The sequence below is a fragment of the Macaca nemestrina genome, chromosome 15 (assembly GCF_043159975.1).
Source record: "Macaca nemestrina isolate mMacNem1 chromosome 15, mMacNem.hap1, whole genome shotgun sequence".
In the NCBI taxonomy this organism is placed as follows: Eukaryota; Metazoa; Chordata; class Mammalia; order Primates; family Cercopithecidae; genus Macaca; species Macaca nemestrina.
Window position 1 is genome coordinate 112,569,875 of NC_092139.1, and position 21,381 is coordinate 112,591,255.

General features: G+C 52.7%; 1 protein-coding gene across 4 annotated transcripts in view; it reads left to right on the forward strand.

Moving 5' to 3' along the window:
- LOC105464298 (Rho GTPase activating protein 8) overlaps positions 1–19,674 on the forward strand; it is a 99,507-nt gene extending 79,833 nt beyond the window's left edge. Inside the window, exons 10-13 of one of the 4 annotated variants that reach the window (XR_011614204.1) lie at positions 2,414–2,491; positions 3,360–3,488; positions 13,176–13,248; positions 13,374–13,477. Coding sequence is in view for 3 of the 4 variants with exons in the window: in XM_071080727.1 (XP_070936828.1) it covers positions 2,414–2,491; positions 3,360–3,488; positions 13,374–13,477; positions 15,679–15,933 (566 nt within the window). In the remaining variant the exon portion in view is untranslated. Of the gene's footprint in view, positions 1–2,413; positions 2,492–3,359; positions 3,489–13,175; positions 13,249–13,373; positions 13,478–15,678 lie in introns of those variants that run through there. The other 3 variants (XM_071080729.1, XM_071080727.1, XM_071080728.1) reach the window with 3 other exon arrangements.
- The last annotated feature ends 1,707 nt before the right edge of the window (positions 19,675–21,381 follow it).

Genomic DNA, 21,381 nt, shown 5'->3' on the forward strand with positions numbered 1-21,381 from the left:
ACTAGCTGTGTGACCTGGGGCCAGTTACTCACCCTCTCTGGGCCTCCATTCCCTTGTCTGTCCAGTAAGGTTAATAACAAACAGTACCTGACTTGCAGGATTGTTGTGACCCCTAAATGAGACAGTGCTGCAAAGTACTTCGGGTAGTGCTGGTTTGTAGGAAGCCCTATGGAAATGGGGGCTCCTCTGATGGGATCAACTTTGATTTGCAGACACCATTGCCAATGGGATGGGTGCAGTCAGGAACTTGGAGTCGGGTGAGCCTTGTGGGCTCTCCACAGCTCCTGAGGCTAGAACTGAGGTCCGTGGAGAAGGTGTGTGGAGGCTGCTTTCCTACCTTAATGGGAGTAAAGAGGTTCCCACGGAGGAGCAGGCACCAGGGAGGCTTATCTGGCACCAGGGGTGCAGGTGTGCTCGGTGGGCCAGGTGGTCTCCAGCCTGGGTGCTGCAGTGCAGCTGTGTGGGTGTCAGACAGGAAGTGAGCGCCTCCCGCATCGCCACCACCCAGGCAGGGCTGGCTCCCTCCAGCCTCCAGAGCTCAGCTCAATGGTTGCTTCCTCAGGGAATTCCCCCAACATGGCCAAAGCCCCTAAAGCAGACCCCAGCTCTGCCACGGACGCAGCACCGTGGGCCCCGAGACCCCACCACCCTGTGGTCCGTGTCTCATGTTCCATCCGGCGGGGAGTTCCCATGCAGTGGCTCTGAAAGCACCGCCTCGGCCCTGCACCTTCTGGTTGCGAGTGGGCTGGTTTCCTCTTTGGAGCCGGCCCGGTGGGTGGTCTTTGAAAAACCTGCTTCAGACAGGCGGGGCCTGGAGAGCCCATCCTCACCTGTAGGACAGGGTGCCCAGGAAATGCGCTTTGGCACAAGAGTCTGTGCACACGGGGATGGCATCAGTGAGCAGGTGTGCTGGGTGGGGACATGGGGGGCCATCTCCCTCACACCCCAGACCTTGTGGCCCCAGTATTTCCCTGAGTCACGATGCTCGGCTGGCAGGTGAGCAGGTACGGGGGACACCCCACACTGGGACCCCCAAGGGGCCCGCCTGTCCCTGGCCTGGACGGCCCCTCCTTGCCCTCTGCCGGTTAGGTCCTGCTTTCTGTAAGCCCTCTCCAGTTCTACCCCTCTCCCGGACAGAACTGCCTTCTTCACGCGCCCCATCATTCAGTCCCTTACTCAGGAGACATTTGCTGGGTGCCTCCCTCGTGCCTGACTCTGGGGATATGAAAGTGAGCACATGGGACGTGGAAGAAGCAGCTGTTCCGCCAAGAGCTACCCAGATGCTGACTCCGTCAGGGAGGAGGCCCTGCCAGACCGGGGTCCCTGTTAGGGGGTTTGACCTTGTTGGGGGGCTTCCCTGAGGGAGGGCAGTAGAGCTGAGGTCTGAGGACGGGGAGAAGCTGGCCATGCCGGGGGACAGGCCCCAGAGAGGAGAGCAGGTGCAGAGGCCCATGGCTGTGGGAGTGCAGGAGCGTGTGGGGCTTGGAGGAAGCTGAGAGGAGAAGGGGAGGTCAGGCCTTGCAAGTCCCAAGAAGACTTGCACCTCCAGATGCCTGGGCCACAGTCCTAGGTCCTGGTGTTCCGGGGTACCCCTGTCATCCACTGCAGGCCCAAGGGTAGGCTCAGGCCTGTTTCTCTTCCTGGCTCTGGAGCCAGCAGGGGCCTGGCCGGAGGAAACCCTTCCCTCCGCCCCAGGGCTGCTTTCATAAGCCAGTTACAAGTGCTGAAAACTCTTTATAAACCAGCCATGGAGACAAGTTTTCTTCTTTGATTACAATCACCTCTTTAGCAGAATCGCCTAATCGAACTTGGACGTCATCTGTATCTTCACTGTCTAAACAGCAGCCACCAGCCCCTGTGGCAGTAGCCCAATAGGGCAGGTCATATGAGGTTCATGCAACTGAGTGACTAGATTTTTAATTTTATTTAATTTTAATTAGTTCAATCCCCATGTGCAGCTACTGGCTGCTGTGCTGGACAGCTCAGGCCTAGCCCTTGTGGGAAGCCACGTGTCTGGAGGCCTCCCGGGTGCCAGGCACGTGCTGGGCATCAGCGTGTCCAGTCCTCTCTGCAGCCCTTGAGGCAGGAGCTCATGGCCTTACTCTGTAGACAAACAAGGCAGATAGGCTCAGAGAGGCTGAGTGTTTTCTCTGAGGTCACACAGCTGGTAGGCAGAGCTGGACTAGAGCCTAGGTCTGTCTGAGTTTAGAATCTGTTTCTGCTTTCCCTTTCCACGGACCACAGAGGTGGGAAATCGGGCGGGTTGGGGAATATGGGAAAGATCTGAGGAACAAATGAATTTGTGGAGGCCAGCCACAGGTGGGTGATGCCGTGGGCAAGGGGGTGTCATATAACGTCCTGGAAGCCCAGTGGGCTGGGACCTGTGAGACGCCTGGAAGCTCCTCTCCTGCAGGCCTGCGCACCGAGGGCCTGTTCCGGAGATCCGCCAGCGTGCAGACCGTCCGCGAGATCCAGAGGCTCTACAACCAAGGTGAGGCTGTCCCGCAGTCCTGAGCCCCGAGCTGCCTGGCCAGCGAGCACAGTGCTCCTGGGCCTCAGAGCAGAGGCAGGGAAGCACCGCCCCCACAACCCATCCAACTCCCAGAAAACACTCAGGGTGGGGGCAGCTGCCCAGGAGCCATCGAGGGGCCCACTGGTAGTCCAGAGTAGGACCCTTGGTCCAGACCCCCAACCCTGCTGGGACATGGTGGCCGCACGATGCCATTTTGCCTTTAGGGGCTCTCCATCCGCACCAGGTGGGCACGTGCTTTCAGGAGACACCCTGCAGTGCAGGGCAGCTGGTTTTTTATCTGGCAGCTCCCCCAAACTGGCTCAGCACGGCTTCCTTAACTGCCATGTGTAACCTGCGGGCAGGGGCAGTAGCCTCTGAGCTGAGGACGCATCACACTGATACTAACGAAGCCGCTGACAAGACTTGCCCTCGATCCCACTCGCTCCCGCGACCAGTTGTGCATCACACAAAAATGGAGCATTGGGTCTGCACTGGGCCGAGCTCAGGACTGCCTGTCTCAGGCCCGGGGCCTGCAGTGTCATCTCTGCCATGGCCCTGACCTCAGAGAGCTGGCATTGTAGCTGGGAGCAACAGCACACCACAGAGAAGCCAGCAGCCCACCCCATCCTCCACTGGGAGCCCAGGAGGAGGCAGTGAGGGTGGTGTAGGGGCTGATGGGGCCAGAGCACCCCATTGGTAGGTGGGGACAGCATCATCCCCAGGACACATGGCTCCAGCATCAAGCACTTCCCATCCGGACATCTCACGCCCTGTCTCAGAGCTCGTTCTATAGCCGCAGTGCCCAGGCCGGGGTGCAGACCTCAGCAGTGCCATGTTCTGTGTGCAGGGAAGCCCGTGAACTTTGACGACTACGGGGACATTCACATCCCTGCGGTGATCCTGAAGACCTTCCTGCGAGAGCTGCCGCAGCCGCTTCTGACCTTCCAGGCCTATGAGCAGATTCTCGGGATCACTTGTGCGTAGCTGCCCCGGGGCGGGAGTTGGGGGGCTTGGTCCTCAGATGCTGTCCCCCAGCTACTGGCCCAGGGTCAGGCTCTGGGGTGGCCTAGGTGGCGTGTACCCACCCTCATTCTGTTGCCACCTGGCACTGCAGGGCAAGAGGGGGTCGTTGGGGCTGCCCCACCGTGGACAGCCAGGCCACACTGTCCAAAGGCAGAGCAGGTGCGGTCGGTCAAGGTTGTCCAGGCCGGTCTCTCAGGCGCAGCTTGGCCAGGAGGCAGGGTGATGGGGGGCTTTCTAGATCTGGGGCTCATCATCCTGGTCAAAGTCCTGCCTATACCACCTCCCAGCCCCCAAACCCTCAGCTCTCTCATCTAGAAAGGGGCTCTCGGCATTTCTCCCCCAGTCATTGTAGGATGCCAGGCATATGTGATAGGAACTGAGCAGCTATAGGATCTGATCCTACAGATGCTTTGTGATCGGTCACATGCTCAGTGTGGCTGAGCACAGATGACTCGTGAACAACTCCATAATAGTATCTCAAAATACTGGCGAATGCTAAGGAAAGTGATGCCTCCAAAGCACCATAAAACCAGTCAGGCCTTCATCTCAGTCATCAAACACCGTCTTTTCAAATGGGACTACCTCCGGCCCCCACCTTTCTTCTTGGAGCACTATCAGTCAAAGGGGGAAACCTGGTTTTGGTGTTAATTCTAAAGCAGCTGGGTTAAGATATTTTAAAGACAAATCTTGAATCTTAAAATCAGTGTTTCTGGCCGGGCGCAGTGGCTCACACCTGTTATCTCAGCACTTTGGGAGGCTGAGGCAGGCGGATCACCTGAGGTCAGGAGTTCGAGACCAGCCTCAACATGGAGAAACCCCGTCTCTATAAAAATATAAAATTAGCTGGGCGTGGTGGTGCATGCCTGTAATCCCAGCTACTTGGGAGGCTGAGGCAGCAGAATTGCTTGAACCTGGGAGGCAGAGGTTGTGGTGAGCCAAGATTGCGCCATTACACTCTAGCCTGGGCAACAAGAGCGAAACTCCGTCTCAAAAAATATATATATATTTCTACCCCACTGGGTATTCACGTATTCAAGAATCACCTTTACCCAAAGGGCAGCCTGGCCTTTGTCCCGGCCCCTGGGGGGTGACTTCTGAACCTTGGAGTTTCCCAAGGGACAGGAATTATCTGTGTTACTTTTTGGGGGCCCTGATAGTTTATGGTGACTCAGGGGGTGGCCACTCCAGAAAGGTCAATTACACAGTTAGAGGGTGCAGGCTTTGAGACACGGGAGACCAGCCTGACCTCTGGGGAGGGCAGGGGGCTGGAGATTGATTTCAATCACAAGGTATCCCTCCAAGGTCACTGGACGCCAAACTCCCCTCAAAGGCAAGTGTACACCCATTTACTCAGCAGTGCTGCTAAGTGCTTGCCAGATGCCAGGCCCTGTCTGAGATGGAGAAGGTCTCTCCTACAGCCTGGAAGACTATGAAAGATGTTGAGGGCTGACTGACTTTGGCTAGTGGATGGGAAGCCTGGGAGAGTTCAGAGCCAGGCTGAGCCTCATGGAGACAAATTTGATCATGTGTGTAGAGGTAGCTATCTGGTGGCGACAGAGAAGGAGGCACTCCGTTCAGCATCCTCCCACCAGCCGGGCCCAGGGCAGGCAAGATGGACAATGCTCCATCACCTGAATGTGCCAGGCTCTGTCCTAGAGAGAAACTTCCAGAAGCTTCCTGATTTCATTAGCCCCTGCAGAGGGATGATGACTGCAGCCTCTGTAGGTTCCTGCTTGAGAAAACTCAATGCTACCAGGAGAACTTTTTCTTCCAGCCACAACCTGGTGACAGGGAGATAGGCCCTGGAACCCCTCTTTGAGCAGCAGTTCCTTTAGAAAGCTTGCAGTTGTGGGCCAGGCACAGTGGCTCGTGCCTGTAATCCCAGCACTTTGAGAGGCTGAGCCATATTTGGAATGGTGGTGTTCTGGACCCCAGCATTCCCCCGTCTGAAACTTTCCCCAGGAAGTTTTACAGTCCAGAAACATAGTTGGTAGATTGTCTCATGCTGCATGAATCCTTCTGTCAGTGCTGTGACTAGATCACTCCAGGTAAACAGTTGTGTCTCATTTCAGAAGGTAGTGGTGGAGGTGGGAGTAGGGTGACTACCTAAGTCAGCCTGTTAATAAGGGGCCTTTCTATGTCAACAAACGTGAAGTTCAGTGGTTTGAACAAACCATAAACTCTGGGGTTTTTTGTTGTTTTTTGTTTGTTTTGTTTTTGAGATGGAGTCTCGGTCACCCAGGCTGCAGTTCAGTGGCACAATCTCGGCTCACTGCAACCTCCACCTCCCAGGTTCAAGCAATTCTCCTGCCTCAGCCTCCCGAGTAGCTGGGACTACAGGTGTGTGGCACCACGCCCAGCTAAATTTTTGTATTTTTAGGAGAGAGAGTGTTTCACCGTGTTAGCCAGGATGGTCTCAAGCTCCTGACCTCGTGATCCGCCCGCCTTGGCCTCCCAAACTGCTGGGATTACAGGCATGAGCCACCGTGTCTGGCCTAAACTCTATTTTTTCAGTCAAGAGAACATTTAGTTGAGAAGATTCCTAGATGTTGGCTTGAAGTATCTTTTCATGGTAGAGAGAGAGTGGCGGCAGCCGGCCAGTGAATTTCATAGTGTGCAATTTAGATGTCTTTGGTGATGGCACTGGGTGTTCCGGTGAACTTTCTGAGCGGCCTGTACAGCAGGAGGCACAAGGATTATTTGTACATCGTCTGCTGTGATGATTTCTTTGAAGTTTGTATCAAGTCTTCCAGCGTCAGCTTTCGGGCTTTGGGGAAGTGGCAGGTTTTAGGTCTTTGTCATGCCAACTGAGGGGGCAGGAGCAAAACTGGAAATGTTAGGTTGGAGCATTGTAGCCAGATATTGGAGGAAATGAGAGGAACTGAGAACTTGCAAGCGTGCACCATAGTTTTCCGCTGGAGCATCATTTCTCCATACGGTGCTTCTCTTGATTCTCAATTACAAAATAAGTCTGGTCTCACTAGATTTGGCCTGATTATTTACATAAGGGCAGCAAGAATGAGTCTACCTTGTTAGAACTTTTAATACAGCATCTCAGATTCACTTTTTAAAAGCCTCTTGAGGCTAGAAAGCCAAGTCAAAAATTTGCCATCAGGGCCAGGTATGGTGGCTCACTCCTGTAATCCTAGCACTGTGGGAGACCAAGGTGGGCGGATCACCTGAGGTCGGGAGTTCAAGACCAGCCTGACCAACATGGAGAACTCCCATCTCTACTAAAAATACAAAATTAGCCAGGCGTGGTGGCTCACACCTATAATCCCAGCTATTCAGGAGGCTGAGGCAGGAGAATCGCTTGAAATCCAGGAGGCGGAGGTTGCAGTGAGCCGAGATCTCGCCATTGCACTCCAGCCTGGGCAACAGCAAGACTCCGTCTCAAAAAAAAAAAAGAAAAAAAAAATTTGCCATCAGACTTTGCCTGTAGTATCCTTAGATTTGAGTGAATTTCTCTCTTCTCCAGGTTCTCAATCAATATATTTTAAGTTCCCTGGGCCTGCCAGGAAGTGGCCTTCCTTACTCACTGTAATGCCATACATAACACTGAATAAGGCTAGTCATCATTTCAAGGAATTTCCCTCATTTTTTTTTTCAAGATGGAGTCTTGCTTTGTGGCCCAGGCTGGAGTGCAGTGGCCTGATCTCAGCTTATTACAACCTCTGCCTCCCATGCTCAAGCAATCCATCTACCTTAGCCTCCCGAATAGCAGGGATTACAGGTGTGTGCCACCACACCCAGCTAATTGTTATATTTTTAGTAGAGACAGGATTTCACCATGTCATCCAGGCTGGTCTCGAACTCTGACCTCAACCTCCCAAAGTGCTGGGATTATAGGCATGAGCCACTGTACCCGGCCCTTATTATTATTATTATTTTTTTTTTTTTTTTTTGAGACAGAGTCTCGCTCTGTAGCCCAGGCTGGAGTGCAGTGGCCGGATCTCAGCTCACTGCAAGCTCCGCCTCCCGGGTTCACGCCATTCTCCGGCCTCAGCCTCCCGAGTAGCTGGGACTACAGGCGCTGCCACCTCGCCCGGCTATTTTTTGTATTTCTTAGTAGAGACGGGGTTTCACCGTGTTAGCCAGGATGGTCTCGATCTCCTGACCTCGTGATCCGCCCATCTCGGCCTCCCAAAGTGCTGAGATTACAGGCTTGAGCCACCGTGCCCGGCCCTTATTATCTATTTTTAACCCTACTTCACTAGTAAACCCAGCTACATAAAGATGTATGCTTGGATTATACTTAATATGAATAATTCAGAAGATGCAGCTGGTTTTTTTGTTTTTGTTTTGAGACGGAGTCTCGCTCTGTCGCCCAGGCTAGCGTGCAATGGTGCCATCTCAGCTCACTGCAACCTCCGCCTCCCGAGTTCAAGCAATCCTCCCACCTCAAGCGATTCTCCCACCTCTGCCTCCCGAGTAGCTGGGATTATAGGCACCAGCCGTCTTGCCTGGCTAATTTTTGTAGAGACGGGGTTTCACCATGTTGGCCAGGCTTGTCTTGAGCTCCTGACCTCAGGTGATCTGCCCTCCTTGGCCTCCCAAAGTGCTGGGATTATAGGCGTGAGCCACCGTGCCCAACCTATACAGCTGTTTTTAATAAACGAACAATATCAGACTAATCTTGTCAGAGTTACTCAAGTCACATGAACTTGAATATTTGGCTTAGTTTCTATATTTCTGAGCGTTTTAGAAATATTTTATATAAAAGCTCATGTCGTTCTAAGCCAATTTGAATAGAACTCCTTTAAGGGATTTTATAAATTAACTTGGTAATACCATCAGAGGGAGAAAATTTTCATGTATACATAACATGCATATCTGCAAACAATTTTTTTTTAAGACAGGGTCTCCTTCTGTCACTCAGGCTGGAGTACAGTGGCTTGATCTTGGCTCACTACATCCTTGACCTCTGGGCTCAAGCAATCCTCCCACCTCAGCCTCTCAAGTAGCTGAGTCATGCACTACCACACCCAGCTAATTTTTAAATATTTTTTTGCAAAGACAGGGTCTCACCATGTTGCCCAGGCTGGTTTCAAACTCCTGGGCTCAAGTGATCTCCTCCACCTCAGCCTCCCAAAGTGCTGGGATGACAGGCGTGAGCCACTATGCCTGGCCACAAACCAAGATCTTAGAACTTTCATACATAGTTTCATACCAGTTAAGATTACCTGTTGAGGGTGAAAGTTGTTATCAATATTTCAGGAGAAGGCCCTAAAGATTTTTTTCTTTGCCCAGATTGTTTCCAAATAGTCCTTTTTACCTTGTTTTTTTTGTTTTGTTTTTAACCAAAGGTGTACCTAATTCAATGTGACTCGTAAACCATAAGCCTTTTTGTGGCCATGGATACAAGAGATGTTCTCAGAGTCCCCCAGGATCCCAAGTTACCCCACAGATAGCTACCTAAAAGACAAACAAGCGCCCCAGAGCTGGTGATGGCTGGTACCCCAAGATCCAAAGTTATCCCACAGATAGCCAAAAGACAGACAAGTACCCCAGAGCTGGTAATGGCTGGTACCCGAAGACCCAAAGTTATCCCACAGCCAAAAGAGAGACTTGACAAGCACCCCAGAGCTGGTGATGGCTGGTACCCCAAGATCCAGTTACCCTACAGATAGCCAAAAGAAAGACAAGCGTCCCAGAGCTGGTGATGATTGGTACCCCAAGATCCAAAGTTATCCCACAGGTGGCCAAAAGAAAGACTTAGACAAGCACCCCAGACCTGGTGATAGCTGGTACCCCAAGTTACCCCACAGCCAAAAGACAAGCACCCCAGAGCTGGTGACAGCTGGTACCCCAGATCCAAAGTTACCCCACAGATAGCCAAAAGACAGGCACCCCAGAGTTGGTGATGGCTGGTACCCCAAGACCCAAAGTTACCCCACAGATAGCCAAAAGACGGACAAGCACCCCAGAGCTGGTGGCAGCTGGTAGGATGTCGGCTGTCACCGAGTTTGCGTTGCTGTAAAGAAATACCTGAGGCTGGGTGATTTATAAAGAAGTTTCGTTGGCTCATGGTTTTGTAGGCTTTGTAGGAAGCATGGTGTTGGCTCTGCTTGGCTTCGGGGAGGCCTCAGAAAGCTTTCAATCCTGGCAGAGCAGCAGCAGGTGCCTCCACACAGTGTGAGGGGGAGGGAGACGGGGTGAGGTCATGCCCCACACTTAACGTGATCTCTTGAGAAATGACTATCATGAGAACAGCACCAAGAGGTCGTGATAACCATTTATGGGAAATCTACCCCCTTGATTTCATTACCCCTCACCAGTCCCACCTCTAACACTGGTGATTACAATTCAACATGAGGTTTAGAGGCAACACCTTCCAACATACCAGAATGCAACTCACATTTCTGTCTGGCCAGATATAAAATTCCCTTTTTTTTTTTTGAGACGGAGTCTCACTCTGTTGCCCAGGCCAGAGTGCAGTGGCCGAGATTCTCTACTCACTATAAACTCTGCCTCCCAGGTTCAAGTGATTCTCCTGCCTCAGGCTCCCAAGTAGCTGGGATTACAGGCACCTGCCACCACACCCGGCTAATTTTTGTATTTTTTTTTAGTAGAGACGGGGTTTCACCATGTTGGCTAGGCTGGTCTCGAACTCCTGATCTTAGGTGATCCATCCGTCTCGGCCTCCCAAAGTGCTGGAATTAAAGGCGTGAGCCACCGGGCCCAGCCTGTAAACTCTTGGGGCTGCATCCTGGCTGTTGACTGTTCCTCCAGGCATTTGGAAGCCAAACTGGCCATAAGGGTAAGTTCTCAGGACACAAGACAAAAGGAGAATCTTACCCCATGATTCTCCTCCTCACAACAAATGACCCAAGAGACAGAGACAAAGGCAAACAGTGACTCTTCCTGGGAGGCTGAGATCACCGAGGAGTCCTCGAAATCAGATTCATGAAAGTCACAAGCCAAAGAACCCATTCTTCTGAATGTTGTTCTGCTGGTCCAAATTCAGAAAGGAAGAAGACAAAGAGACTTTGACCACCCTCACACAACTGGGCACTGCAGACAGAAATCCGGGAGGCTGACTTGAGTAAGAATTTTTTTTTTGAGATGGAGTTTTGCTCTTGTTACCCAGGCTGGAGTGCAGTGGTGCAGTCTCGGCTCACTGCAACCTCTGCCTCCGGGGTTCAAATGACTCTCTTGCCTCAGCCTCCCCAGTAGCTGGGATTACAGGTATGCACCACCCCACCCGGCTAATTTTGTATTTGTAGTAGAGACAGGGTTTCTCCATGTTAGGCTGGGCTGAAACTCCTGACCTCAGGTGATCCACCCACCTCGGCCTCCCAAAGTGCTGGAATTATAGGTATGGGCCACCACGACCAGCCTTGAGTAAGAATTCTTACCTTTGGCCGGCTCTACCAGGGGTCCTGGCTCTCCGTGCAGCTCCCAGACCGCGAGGTGTTCCAGCCAAGGGTACCTCATCCCCATGGCTAGAAAGAAACCACAGGGAGGGTCAAAATGTTTTCCTTCTACCCATCTTAGGTTCCCTGGTGGGGGCCCTGTTGCTTGGACTGACAAAAGACAGATGCACAAGAGAAAAACACACCAGTGTATTTACCAGAAGTTGTATATGACGTGGGTGACTGCAGAGGGAAATGAAGGCCCGGAGACCTGGTCCCCTCAGTGTGCAGACGCCAGGTTGGCTGAAGAGTGGAGAGGTGTGGGAAATGCGATGGACAGAGGGGTCTGAGCCTGGGGCAGGAAACTAGGGGAAATGCCATCTTCAGATGGGAGGCTGCCCCTTCCCTCTGGGTATAGGGAAGTTGCCTTTCATGGGATGGTCTCATGGCCTGCTCCAGAGGAGAAAGGGGAGGTCAGAGAGTCCTCGAGACCCAGTCTCCCACGTGCAAGCTGTGTGACCTTGGGCTAGTCACCTAACCTCTCAGAGCTCGCTTTCCTCCTCTCTCTCTCTCTACACACTGGGGTGGTTGAAACGCTTGACCTGCTTGCTTCCGTGTAGGGAGTGCTCAGTGACATTGGCGGTTGTGATGCTCAGTTCACCCATCCTGCCTACTTGCCAGCAAGTGTTTCGTCTCAGAGGGACCCCAGTGGGGGTTGAGGGGGACCTGCACCAGTACCCACTTGGGACCATCAGTCTTAGATAAGGTTCAGGCTGCAACACCCCGAGGAGGAGACAGCAGCCACCAGGCTTGGTTGAAATATCCAAGGGAACTCCTTGTCCAACAACAGCTTGATTTCATGGAATGATGGCTTTTAAGAAGCCAACAGGAATGATCATAGTGGGGTGTTGTAGCTCTCTGGGTGTTTGCAGAGCACCCGGTGTCCACCAGCAACTCTGTGAAGGCTCAGGGAGAGGGTGGTTGGTGTGTTGGAGAAGGTGGGTACACAGTAGCGTGAGCATGCATGTGGCTGAGTGCAGACGTGCATCTGTTCACATATGCACCTGCAGCGGGAACTTGGTGAATACTTGTTTTTGTTGAGATGGAGTTTTGCTGTTGCTGCCCAGGCTGGAGTGCAATGGCACCATCTCGGCTCACTGCAACCTGTCTTCTGAGTTCAAGCAATTTTCCTGCTTTGGCCTCCCAGGTAGCTGGGATTACAGGTGTGTGCCACCACACTTGGCTAATTTTTTTTTTTTTTTTTTTTTTTTTTAGTAGAGACAGGGTTTCACCATGTTAGGTCAGGCTGGTCTTGAACTCCTGACCTCAAGTGATCCGCCTGCCTCAGCCTCCCATAGTGTTGGGATTACAGGTGTGAGCCATTGCGCCTGGCTGGTTGGTAAGTTTTGATTGGAAGGTTATGGAGCTCAAAGGGTGGCGGTGGTTATAAGGGTAACTGGCGGGGGGGGGGGTCTCAAAGTGTGGGCCAGTTGGATCAGGCCCCTGGAGGGTGGGACGCTGCCTTGCCCAAGAACAACAAAGTGTGTGGGAGGTGTGGTGCTGAGATCTTGAGCAGGCAGTTAGTCTAGAGCAGGGGTTGCAAACTTTCTGTAAAAAGCCAGATAGTAAGTATGTTAGGCTGCGTGGGCCTTGCAGTCTGTTGCAACTACTCAGCTCAGATCTGGCCCATTGCCTGTATTTGCCAATAAAGTTTCCCTGGAACACAGCCACGGCCACTTTATACATTACCTATGGCTGCTTTTGCCTCATCAGGGCAGAGCCGAGTAGCTGCCACAGAGTCTGCACCCGTAGTAGTTTGCCAACCCCTGGTCTAGATCACTCCCATTTATAAAGTGATTCGGCTGTAGCAGCTTCCTGGAAGGTGGTGCTACTGGGTGATAAAGCAGCGGAATGGAGCTTGCAGAATTCAGGTGATAGGGCTTGGATCTGAGGCGGCAGCGCGTTTCATGTTGAATTGCAACGCTCGCCATTGGAGGTGGGGACGGGTGGGAGGTGACTGGATCATGAGGGCGGATCCCTCACGGGTTGGTGCTGTCCTCGAGATAGTGAGTTCTCACCAGATCTGGTTTAAAAGCATATGGCACCTCTGCCCCACACTCTCTTGTTCCTGTTTTTGTCATGTGACGCGCCTCCTTCCTTTCTGCCATAACTGGAAGGCTCCTGTGGCTTCCTCACAAGCTGAACAGGGACTGGTACCATGCTTGTACAGCCTGCAGAACCATGAGCCAGTTAAACGTCTTTTCTTATAAATGACCCTATCTCAGGAATTTCGTTGTAGCAATGCAAGAACAGCCAAACACACAGAGGGTTTGCTGAGCAGAGCCACACAGCCGGAAAGTAAGTGGGGGGCCCAGGCCCGACTGTGGGACAGTCCATCCTCAGAGCTGCCCTCCTCCTGGGCCGGGACACAGCGCTGCCCCTGGCCCCTCTGGAGCTCAGGAGGGAGCCCCCTGCCATTCCAGGTGTGGAGAGCAGCCTGCGCGTCACCTGCTGCCGCCAGATCCTACGGAGCCTTCCAGAGCACAACTATGTTGTCCTCCGTTACCTCATGGGCTTCCTGCATGCGGTGAGTGGGCAAGGGGGGTGCTTGGGGTGAGGCCCAGTGGCATCTCCTGCCATGCTACGCCTGCCTGGACCAGTCCCCTCCTTGTCCCAGGTCTGGGGTCATGCCCTGGTTGGGCCTAACCACTCCCCTGGCCACCAAGGACTTCATCCAAGGCCCAGTCAAGCACCCACCCTGCTGAGGACCCCCTGCCCACTCCCATACCTGCTGTCCCCTGGCCATTGCCTTCGGTATTGGAGTCCTCTGCCCCCATGTGATCTCCTGCTTGGGCTGAGTCTCTGGGAGGTGGCAGCTGCATCTACCACTGGCACAGAGCCTGAGGCCCTCACTGTGGACTGAACTGACCATTCCTGTGGAAGGGACACACCCGGAACCATGTACATTAGGTTCCTGTGACCACACAGTGGGTGGCTTAAAACAATAGAATTTACCATGTCACTCTTCTAGAGGCCAGAAGTTCAAACTCAAGGTGTACTGGGCTGCACTCCCTCCTACAGGCTGTAGAGGAGAATCGTTCCTGTCCTCTCCCAGCTCCTGGTCCCTCCCGTCTCTGCCTCCACGTGGCCCCCTGGGTCCACCTCCAGCCCCCAGACCCACGGCCCTGAATGTTTATCCCTCTCCATCTCCCCAGGCCTTTGCCTCAGACCGTGCAGGGTGCGGGCACTGCCCACTGTAGGGGAGAGGAGGGCCTGGGCAGAGCAGGCGTCACATCCCAGAGTCTGTCGGAGAATGCCACCTCTTGGTTTTACAGCAAACAATTTTTTTCTCCCTATTGTTTAATTTCTCAGAAGCCCAAAACTAAAATTTACTCTCCTCTTTCACTTTTTTTTTTTTTGAGACGGAGTCTTGCTCTGTCGCCCAGGCTGGAGTGCAGTGGCCGGATCTCAGCTCACTGCAAGCTCCACCTCCTGGGTTCAAGCGATCTCCTGCCTCAGCCTCCCGACTAGCTGGGATTACAGGTGAGTGCCACCATGCCCGGCTGATTTTTGTATTTTTAGTAGAGATGGGATTTCTCTACGTTGGCCAGGCTGATCTTGAACTCCTGACCCCAAGTGATCCACCTGCCTCGGCCTCTTAAAAGTGCTAGGATTATAGGCGTGAGCCACCGCACCTGGCCTACTTCTTTTTCATTGGGAGAGACTGATTTCTCTTTAGCTGCCTCCTCCACGGGCACCAATGTGAATGCACCTGGTGGGGCGTGGTGTTGCATGTTATCCCCCCACTGGCACTCGGGGGATCATGCCCTGCTTGGGCCGTGGAATACCACGCCCTGGCCACCAAAGACCTCATCCAAGGACCTCATGAGGACTCTGCAGTCTCGGCTTGAGGAGGGGCGGCCTGCAGTGGACCTGGCTGGTGCACACCTGCGAGGGGCTGTGGGGACTGGCAGGCAGGAGGCAGGCAGAGCCTAATAGGCTTCCGGCTGTCTCACTGAAGCAGGGCTTGGGCAAGTCTGAGCATTCTCGCCAGATCTGCGAGCGTGATGCCTGGCCATGCCCCCCTCCCGTTCTCTGCTCTGGCACTCACAGCCTCATGACGCCTGTTTCTGACTCTGAGGTTCCCCCCAGCTCTAAGCTTGTAGGGAGGTAAGGAGAAGAGAACAGACCCTGCCCTCACCTTGGCCCACATGGTCCCCTCCCCCCCGGCTGGCCACAAGACCTTGGGCAAGTCTCCTGTACCCTGCAGACCCCAAGTTCCTCATCTGTAAGCTGGAGAAAGGACTCCCGCTCCTGGGGGTGTTTTAAGTGTTGGCCGAGATGGATAGGGAGCCCTTCTGGGAGGCAAGCTTTTAGTACTCTTGCCGCCCCTACATGCTGGCTGGTCCCCATCATGCCCAGTTCGCCACCCACAGAGCAGAGGGCCAGAGAGGGCCCTAGTTCCCACCGTCTGTGCTACAGCCCGTCCCCAAGAGTGCATCTCCCCAGACGGCGCAGTGGAAGAGGAGATGGTGGGGTGTTGAGGCTGTCACAGAAAGTCAGAGCCAGAGGGTCCTCCAGGACGTCGAGGCCAAGCCTTCCTTTCATAGATAGGGTAACTGAGACTCTGAGTGGGCAGGTGGCCATACAGGGTCCCTGTACTGGCTGCTGGCTCCCAGTCCAGTGCTTCTCTCTCTACATCTGCCCCTCCCACAGTTCAGGAGGGAGTTCTAGGTCCCCACCGCCCTTGGCGTTCACTCCCCTTTTCTCATTTGTGGTTTCCTCCAGGTGTCCCAGGAGAGCATCTTCAACAAAATGAACAGCTCGAACCTGGCCTGTGTCTTTGGGCTGAATTTGATCTGGCCATCCCAGGGGTCCTCGTCCCTGAGTGCCCTTGTGCCCCTGAACCTGTTCACGGAGCTGCTGATCGAGTACTATGAAAAGATATTCAGCGCCCCGGAGGCATCTGGGGAGCACAGCCTGGCACCGCCGCAACAGGGGAGCAGGGCAGCCCCTTTGCAGGAGGCTGTGCCGCGGACATGAGCCACCGGCCTCACCACGCCTACCATACCTCTGAGTCCCCTGACGGTGGCCAGAAGACGGCTCTAGTGTTGCAAACATTCTGTGTATTTCAAGCTACCTCCCACCCCTGTCTGTGCACTGTGTGTTTTGTAAACTTGCCATCTGTAAAAATAACCCGGCCTTAGATGAACTCACAACCTTCTAATGAAAACTCCATGCCTCTGGTCTCTGGACTCCGCCATGGTTCCTGAGCTGTGGACCGGGCTAGAGTAATGCATTTGTTAGGATGGATGTTTTGAATCGTAACTCAATGCGGTTTAACTGAAAACGGGAATGGAGTGGCTAGGGGCTCACCCTGCTGCTGCCGCCACGCTGCTGGGTAACACACCGCCCAAGCCCAGTCACTGAAAGCAGCTGCTCCTCATTATTGCCCATGTGTCAGTAGGTCAGCTGGGTGGGTCTGTTCTCCTGCAGGTGTGCCAAGTCCTTCCAATGGCTGAACAAGGGCACATTCTCATAACATAGGCCCAGGCACACACACACAAGCGCTACTGCAGTTTTCATGCTTTGACTGGCGTCCTGTATGCTCACATCCCACTGGCCAAAGCAAGCCTGGTGGCCAAGGCCAGAGTCACTGTGGGAGGGCCCTGCAAAGAGGTGGATATGGGGAGGGTGAAGAATTGGGAATAAAGCAGCCAAGCTGCCCAAGGGCTCTGGGGTGCGACAGGAGTCTGCAATCAGGCAGGCTGACTCCTCTGGCTAGATGGGTCCTGTGCGTCCATCAAAGATGGCAGAGGATACAACTCTTAGTGTCACCTTCCCCGCAAAAAAGCCCCAGCTTCACTGTGATTGGACAAGGTTAGGTCACATGCTCACCTTGGACCCATCGCTGCAGCCAGGGAAGGCTCTGATTGGCTTAGGCCTGAGTCCTGTGCCCCGCCCCCAGGGCCGGGATGAAGCCCCACCGAGACCTAGCAGTGGGGTAGGAGTGACAGCCTCTGCAGGGGATTACCCTCGAGCCCCACGCTGCTGTCTCCCCAGCTCTTGCTGCAGGGAGAAGCGGGGGAAGTTCAGGGGAGCAAACAACAGAAGTCCCCTCCGCAGAGCCCCCGTGGCGGCCCCCCCGTGCCTGCATGGGGTGTTGACCTAGTTGCGCCGGGACCCCTGTACCCGTTCGGATGCTTGGGGGAATCACTGGCAGCCCCAGGCCAAACCCACGCCCAGGGCTCTGCTCTGAACTTGGAGGGTGAGGTCTCCTCGCTGGCCTCCTCCCTTTTCACTTGCATCTTCCTATTATTCTCCAGCCCCTTGTCTGCCGCTGTGTTTTCTACCCTGCTAGTGCTTGCTGTCCTTAAGGGAGGGGCCTGTGTGGCTGCCGAGCGACCCCCCACACCTATCGGTGCACGGCGGGCATCTCGCACTCCAGGGCAAGCTGGGCCTGCAAGCCAGACAGGGTTCAGCTTTCTTCCAACCAGCCTGGGACCCCGATTCCATCTGATGTCCAGGTGGCACCACCATGCCCCTGAGGCCCAGCTATTCCTTTACCAAGGGCGTGGATCCTATTACAGTTTCTTGAAGCTGCTTCTGGGCAGAGGAGATGGGGCTGAGTCACGACGGTGCCAGGCTGGTGGGAGCCACTGGCTGAATCCATTTTCCTTCTGGGAGAGGAAGGCTCAGTGGCAGCTCCGTGGTGGGGGGGCTGAGCTGGCCCTGCCTTCAGAACATGGATGGTGCAGGGTCACGGGCATGGGGACAGGGATAGGGAGGGTTACAGAGTGGCTGTCACGCCCCCGATAAGCCTCATGCCATCCCAGCTAGGGATGGAGTCCCCAAATGACACCCCTCTTTGCCCAAGCTCATAACCTACCTGAGTCACACGGTATGTTACTGATGGCGAATCCCTGTGTTCTGCAGCAGCCTCTATCTTTGCCTCCTCAGAAGAAAGCGTTCCACTGGGCTGGGCTCGATGACTCATGCCTATAATCCCAGCACTTTGGGAGGCCCAGGCAGGTGCATCACCTTAAGGGAGGAGACTACCCCTCATATTGTCTAATGCCCAATTTCTGCCTCCAAAGAAAGAAGTAAAAACTAAAAGGCAGAAATGAAATCCACAGGCAGACAGCCCGGCGCCACACCCTGGGCCTGGTAGTTAAAGATCAGCCCCTGACCTAATCGGTTATGCTATCTATAGATTACAGACACTGTATAGAAATGCACTGTGCAAATCCCTACCCTCTTTTGTTCTGATCTAATTACCAGTACATGCAGCCCCCAGTCACGTACCCCCTGCTTGCTCAATCAATCACGACCCCTCACACACACCCCCTTAGAGTTGTGAGCCCTTAAAAGGACAGTAATTGCTTATTTCGGGAGCTCGGCACTTATAAACCCTTTCCTTCTATAACTTGGTGTCTGAGGAGTTTTGTCGGCTGCTCGTCCTGCTACATTCCTTGGTTCTCTGACCGGGAAGCGAGGTGATTGGTGATGGTTAAGGCAGCTCCTTAGGCGGCTTAAGCCTGCCCTGTGGAACATCCCTGCCGGGGACTCCGACCAGCCCGAGCAACGCGGATCCTGAGAGCGCTCCCGGGTAGGCATTTGCCCCGGTGGGAGGCCTCGCCAGAGCAGTGTGTGGCAGTGTGTGGCAGGCCCCCGTGGAGGAGCAACACAGTGGCTGAACACCGGGAAGGAACGGGCACTCGGAGTCTGAACATCTAAAACTTGTTAAGACTAGTCTTTGAAACTTGCCCACTCCATCTGAGTGGAAGCGTGGCCTGATCACCCACGGTGTGCCTGTATCAGCACTTTGGTTTCTGTTTTTGACTTGACTTGGATTGCTTGATACTTTGGTTTTGGTTTTGACCTGGCTTGGATTTCTGGGTACTCTGATTTTGGTTTTGATTTTGGTTTGGTATAAACTACAAAAGTGTGTGTGTGCCCTTTTTACCTGTTCTTTGTTTTGTGGTGTGCGTGTGGTGTGAGCGTGGTGTTTTGTCTCGAGGAAACATGGGTGAGGCACAGAGTAAGCCCACTCCACTAGGAACTGTTGAAAATTTTCAGAAAAAAAAAAGGATATAAGGGAGACTGGAATACTATGACAGCAGGAAAACTTAAAACTTTGTATAAGATAGACTGGCCAGCATTAGAGGTAGGTTGGCCATTAGAAGGAAGCCTTGACAGGTCCCTTGTTTCAAAGGTATGGCACAAGGTAACTGTAAGCAAGGGAACCCAGACCAGCTTGTTTTAGATCCCCCGCCCCCGACACATGGTAGTTTAGAGAACAGCAGCATAAGCCGCTGGCAGATGCAAGGAAAGACCAGCAGAGAGAGAAAGGAAAGAGACAGAGAGGAAAAGAGGCAAAGAGAGAGAGAGGAAGAGACAGAGAAGAGACAAAGAGGGAGTCAAGGAGAGAGAGAGGCAGAGAGACAGAGGAAGAAACAGAGGCAAAAGGAAAGTCAGAGAGAGAGAGAGAGAGAGAGACAAAGTCAAAGAGATAAAGAGATATACAAGTAGTTAAGAAAAAAAAAAAGTGTACCCTGTTCCTTTAAAAGCCATCATACCAATCCTAATTTGGACAAAACAAGGTCTTATTAATAGCAAACGATAACTAAAATCCCAAACTTACAAGGTTTTCAACAAAAGTAAAGTTTGCTAAAAGTTAACAGTGTAACATGGATTATAGTAACTTCTAATCTTGTGGCCTTAGACATTCTAGTCCACAGGCATTTAAAAAAAAAGATTCGCTTTGGAAAAGAACGGTTATGATCTTTGGGAAAAAAAAAAAAAGGGGGGGGGCGGAATTTATATAAAAAGAGTGTTATATGGTAAATTCTTGTCCTGAAATAAATTAACTGGTTGTTTAAAGAAAGGTTTGTAATAAGTCAGAAAGTTAAGGCATGTCAAAAAAAATTGCCTGTAAAAGTCGTGAAAGAAAAAAAGGTTATAAAAAAAGTTTGTTAAAAAAAAGAATTTATGCAAAAAATGTTGTATAATTTAAAAGTAACTAGGCCTAGGCCTGGCATGGTGGCTCATGCCTGTAATCCCAGCACTTTGGGAGGCCGAGACAGGCAGATCACGAGGTCAGGAGATCGAGACCATCCTGGCTAACACAGTGAAACCCTGTCTCTACTGAAAATACAAAAATTAGCCTGGTGCGGTGGCGGGTGCCTGTAGTCCCAGCTACTTGGGAGGCTGAGGCAGGAGAATGGCGTGAACCCGGGAGGCAGAGCTTGCAGTGAGTAGAGATTGCGCCACTGCACTCTAGCCTGGGCAACAGAACAAGATTCCGTCTCAAAAAAAAAAAAAAAGCAACTAGGCCTCCTGAATGTAAAACTATTGAAAACAAAAACAAAAACAGTTTATGTGCAAGGTGTATAAGAAAAGCAAAATATACCTTTGGTAAAAGGATTACAAAGAAGCATAAGAATGTACATTCTTACCTACATTAAAAAGTTAAAAATTGAGGCCGGGCGCGGTGGCTCACGCCTGTAATCCCAGCACTTTGGGAGGCCGAGGCGGGCGGATCACAAGGTCAGGAGATCGAGACCATCCTGGCTAACACGGTGAAACCCTGTCTCTACTAAACATACAAAAAAAAAATTAGCCAGGCGTGATGGCGGGCGCCTGTAGTCCCAGCTACTCAGGAGGCTGAGGCAGGAAAATGGCGGGAACCCGGGAGGCGGAGCTTGCAGTGAGCCGAGATCACGCCACTGCACTCCAGCCTGGGAGACACAGCGAGACTCCGTCTCAAAAAAAAAAAAAAAAAAGAAAGAAACTCAGGGAAAAATCAGGACCCCTCACCCACTGCCCCCGCCAGGCACGCCTGCAGCCCTTTACAGTTCGCAGAGGCACACGTGCAGGTCGGAGCCCTGTTTATAGGCACTCACTCACACCAGGGTGGGGTTTAAAATGTTAATTGTAAAGAACATTCTGTGTATAAACATATTAGCTAAAGTTAAAGAAGTTATCATCCAGTTTTTCTGTGAAATGGACATTCAAGTAAAAGCATAACAGGTTTTTCTTAAAGCACCAAACTGCTCTTCAGCAAAAATTATAAAAGGTTAAAAAGAAGGCCTGGCGCGGTGGCTCAAGCCTGTAATCCCAGCACTTTGGGAGGCCGAGACGGGCGGATCACGAGGTCAGGGGATCGAGACCATCCTGGCTAATACAGTGAAACCCCGTCTCTACTAAAAATACAAAAAACTAGCCGGGCGAGGTGGCGGGCGCCTGTGGTCCCAGCTACTCGGGAGGCTGAGGCAGGAGAATGGCGGGAACCTGGGAGGCGGAGCTTGCATTGAGCTGAGATCCGGCCACTGCACTCCAGCCCGGGCGACAGAGCCAGACTCCGTCTCAAAAAAAAAAAAAAAAAAAAAAAGGTTAAAGAGTCTATAAAATCTTACCTTATGGTCAAACATTAAAAATTAAATATGTCTACAAGGTTTTATTAAAATTAGGTTTAACATTAGTAACACA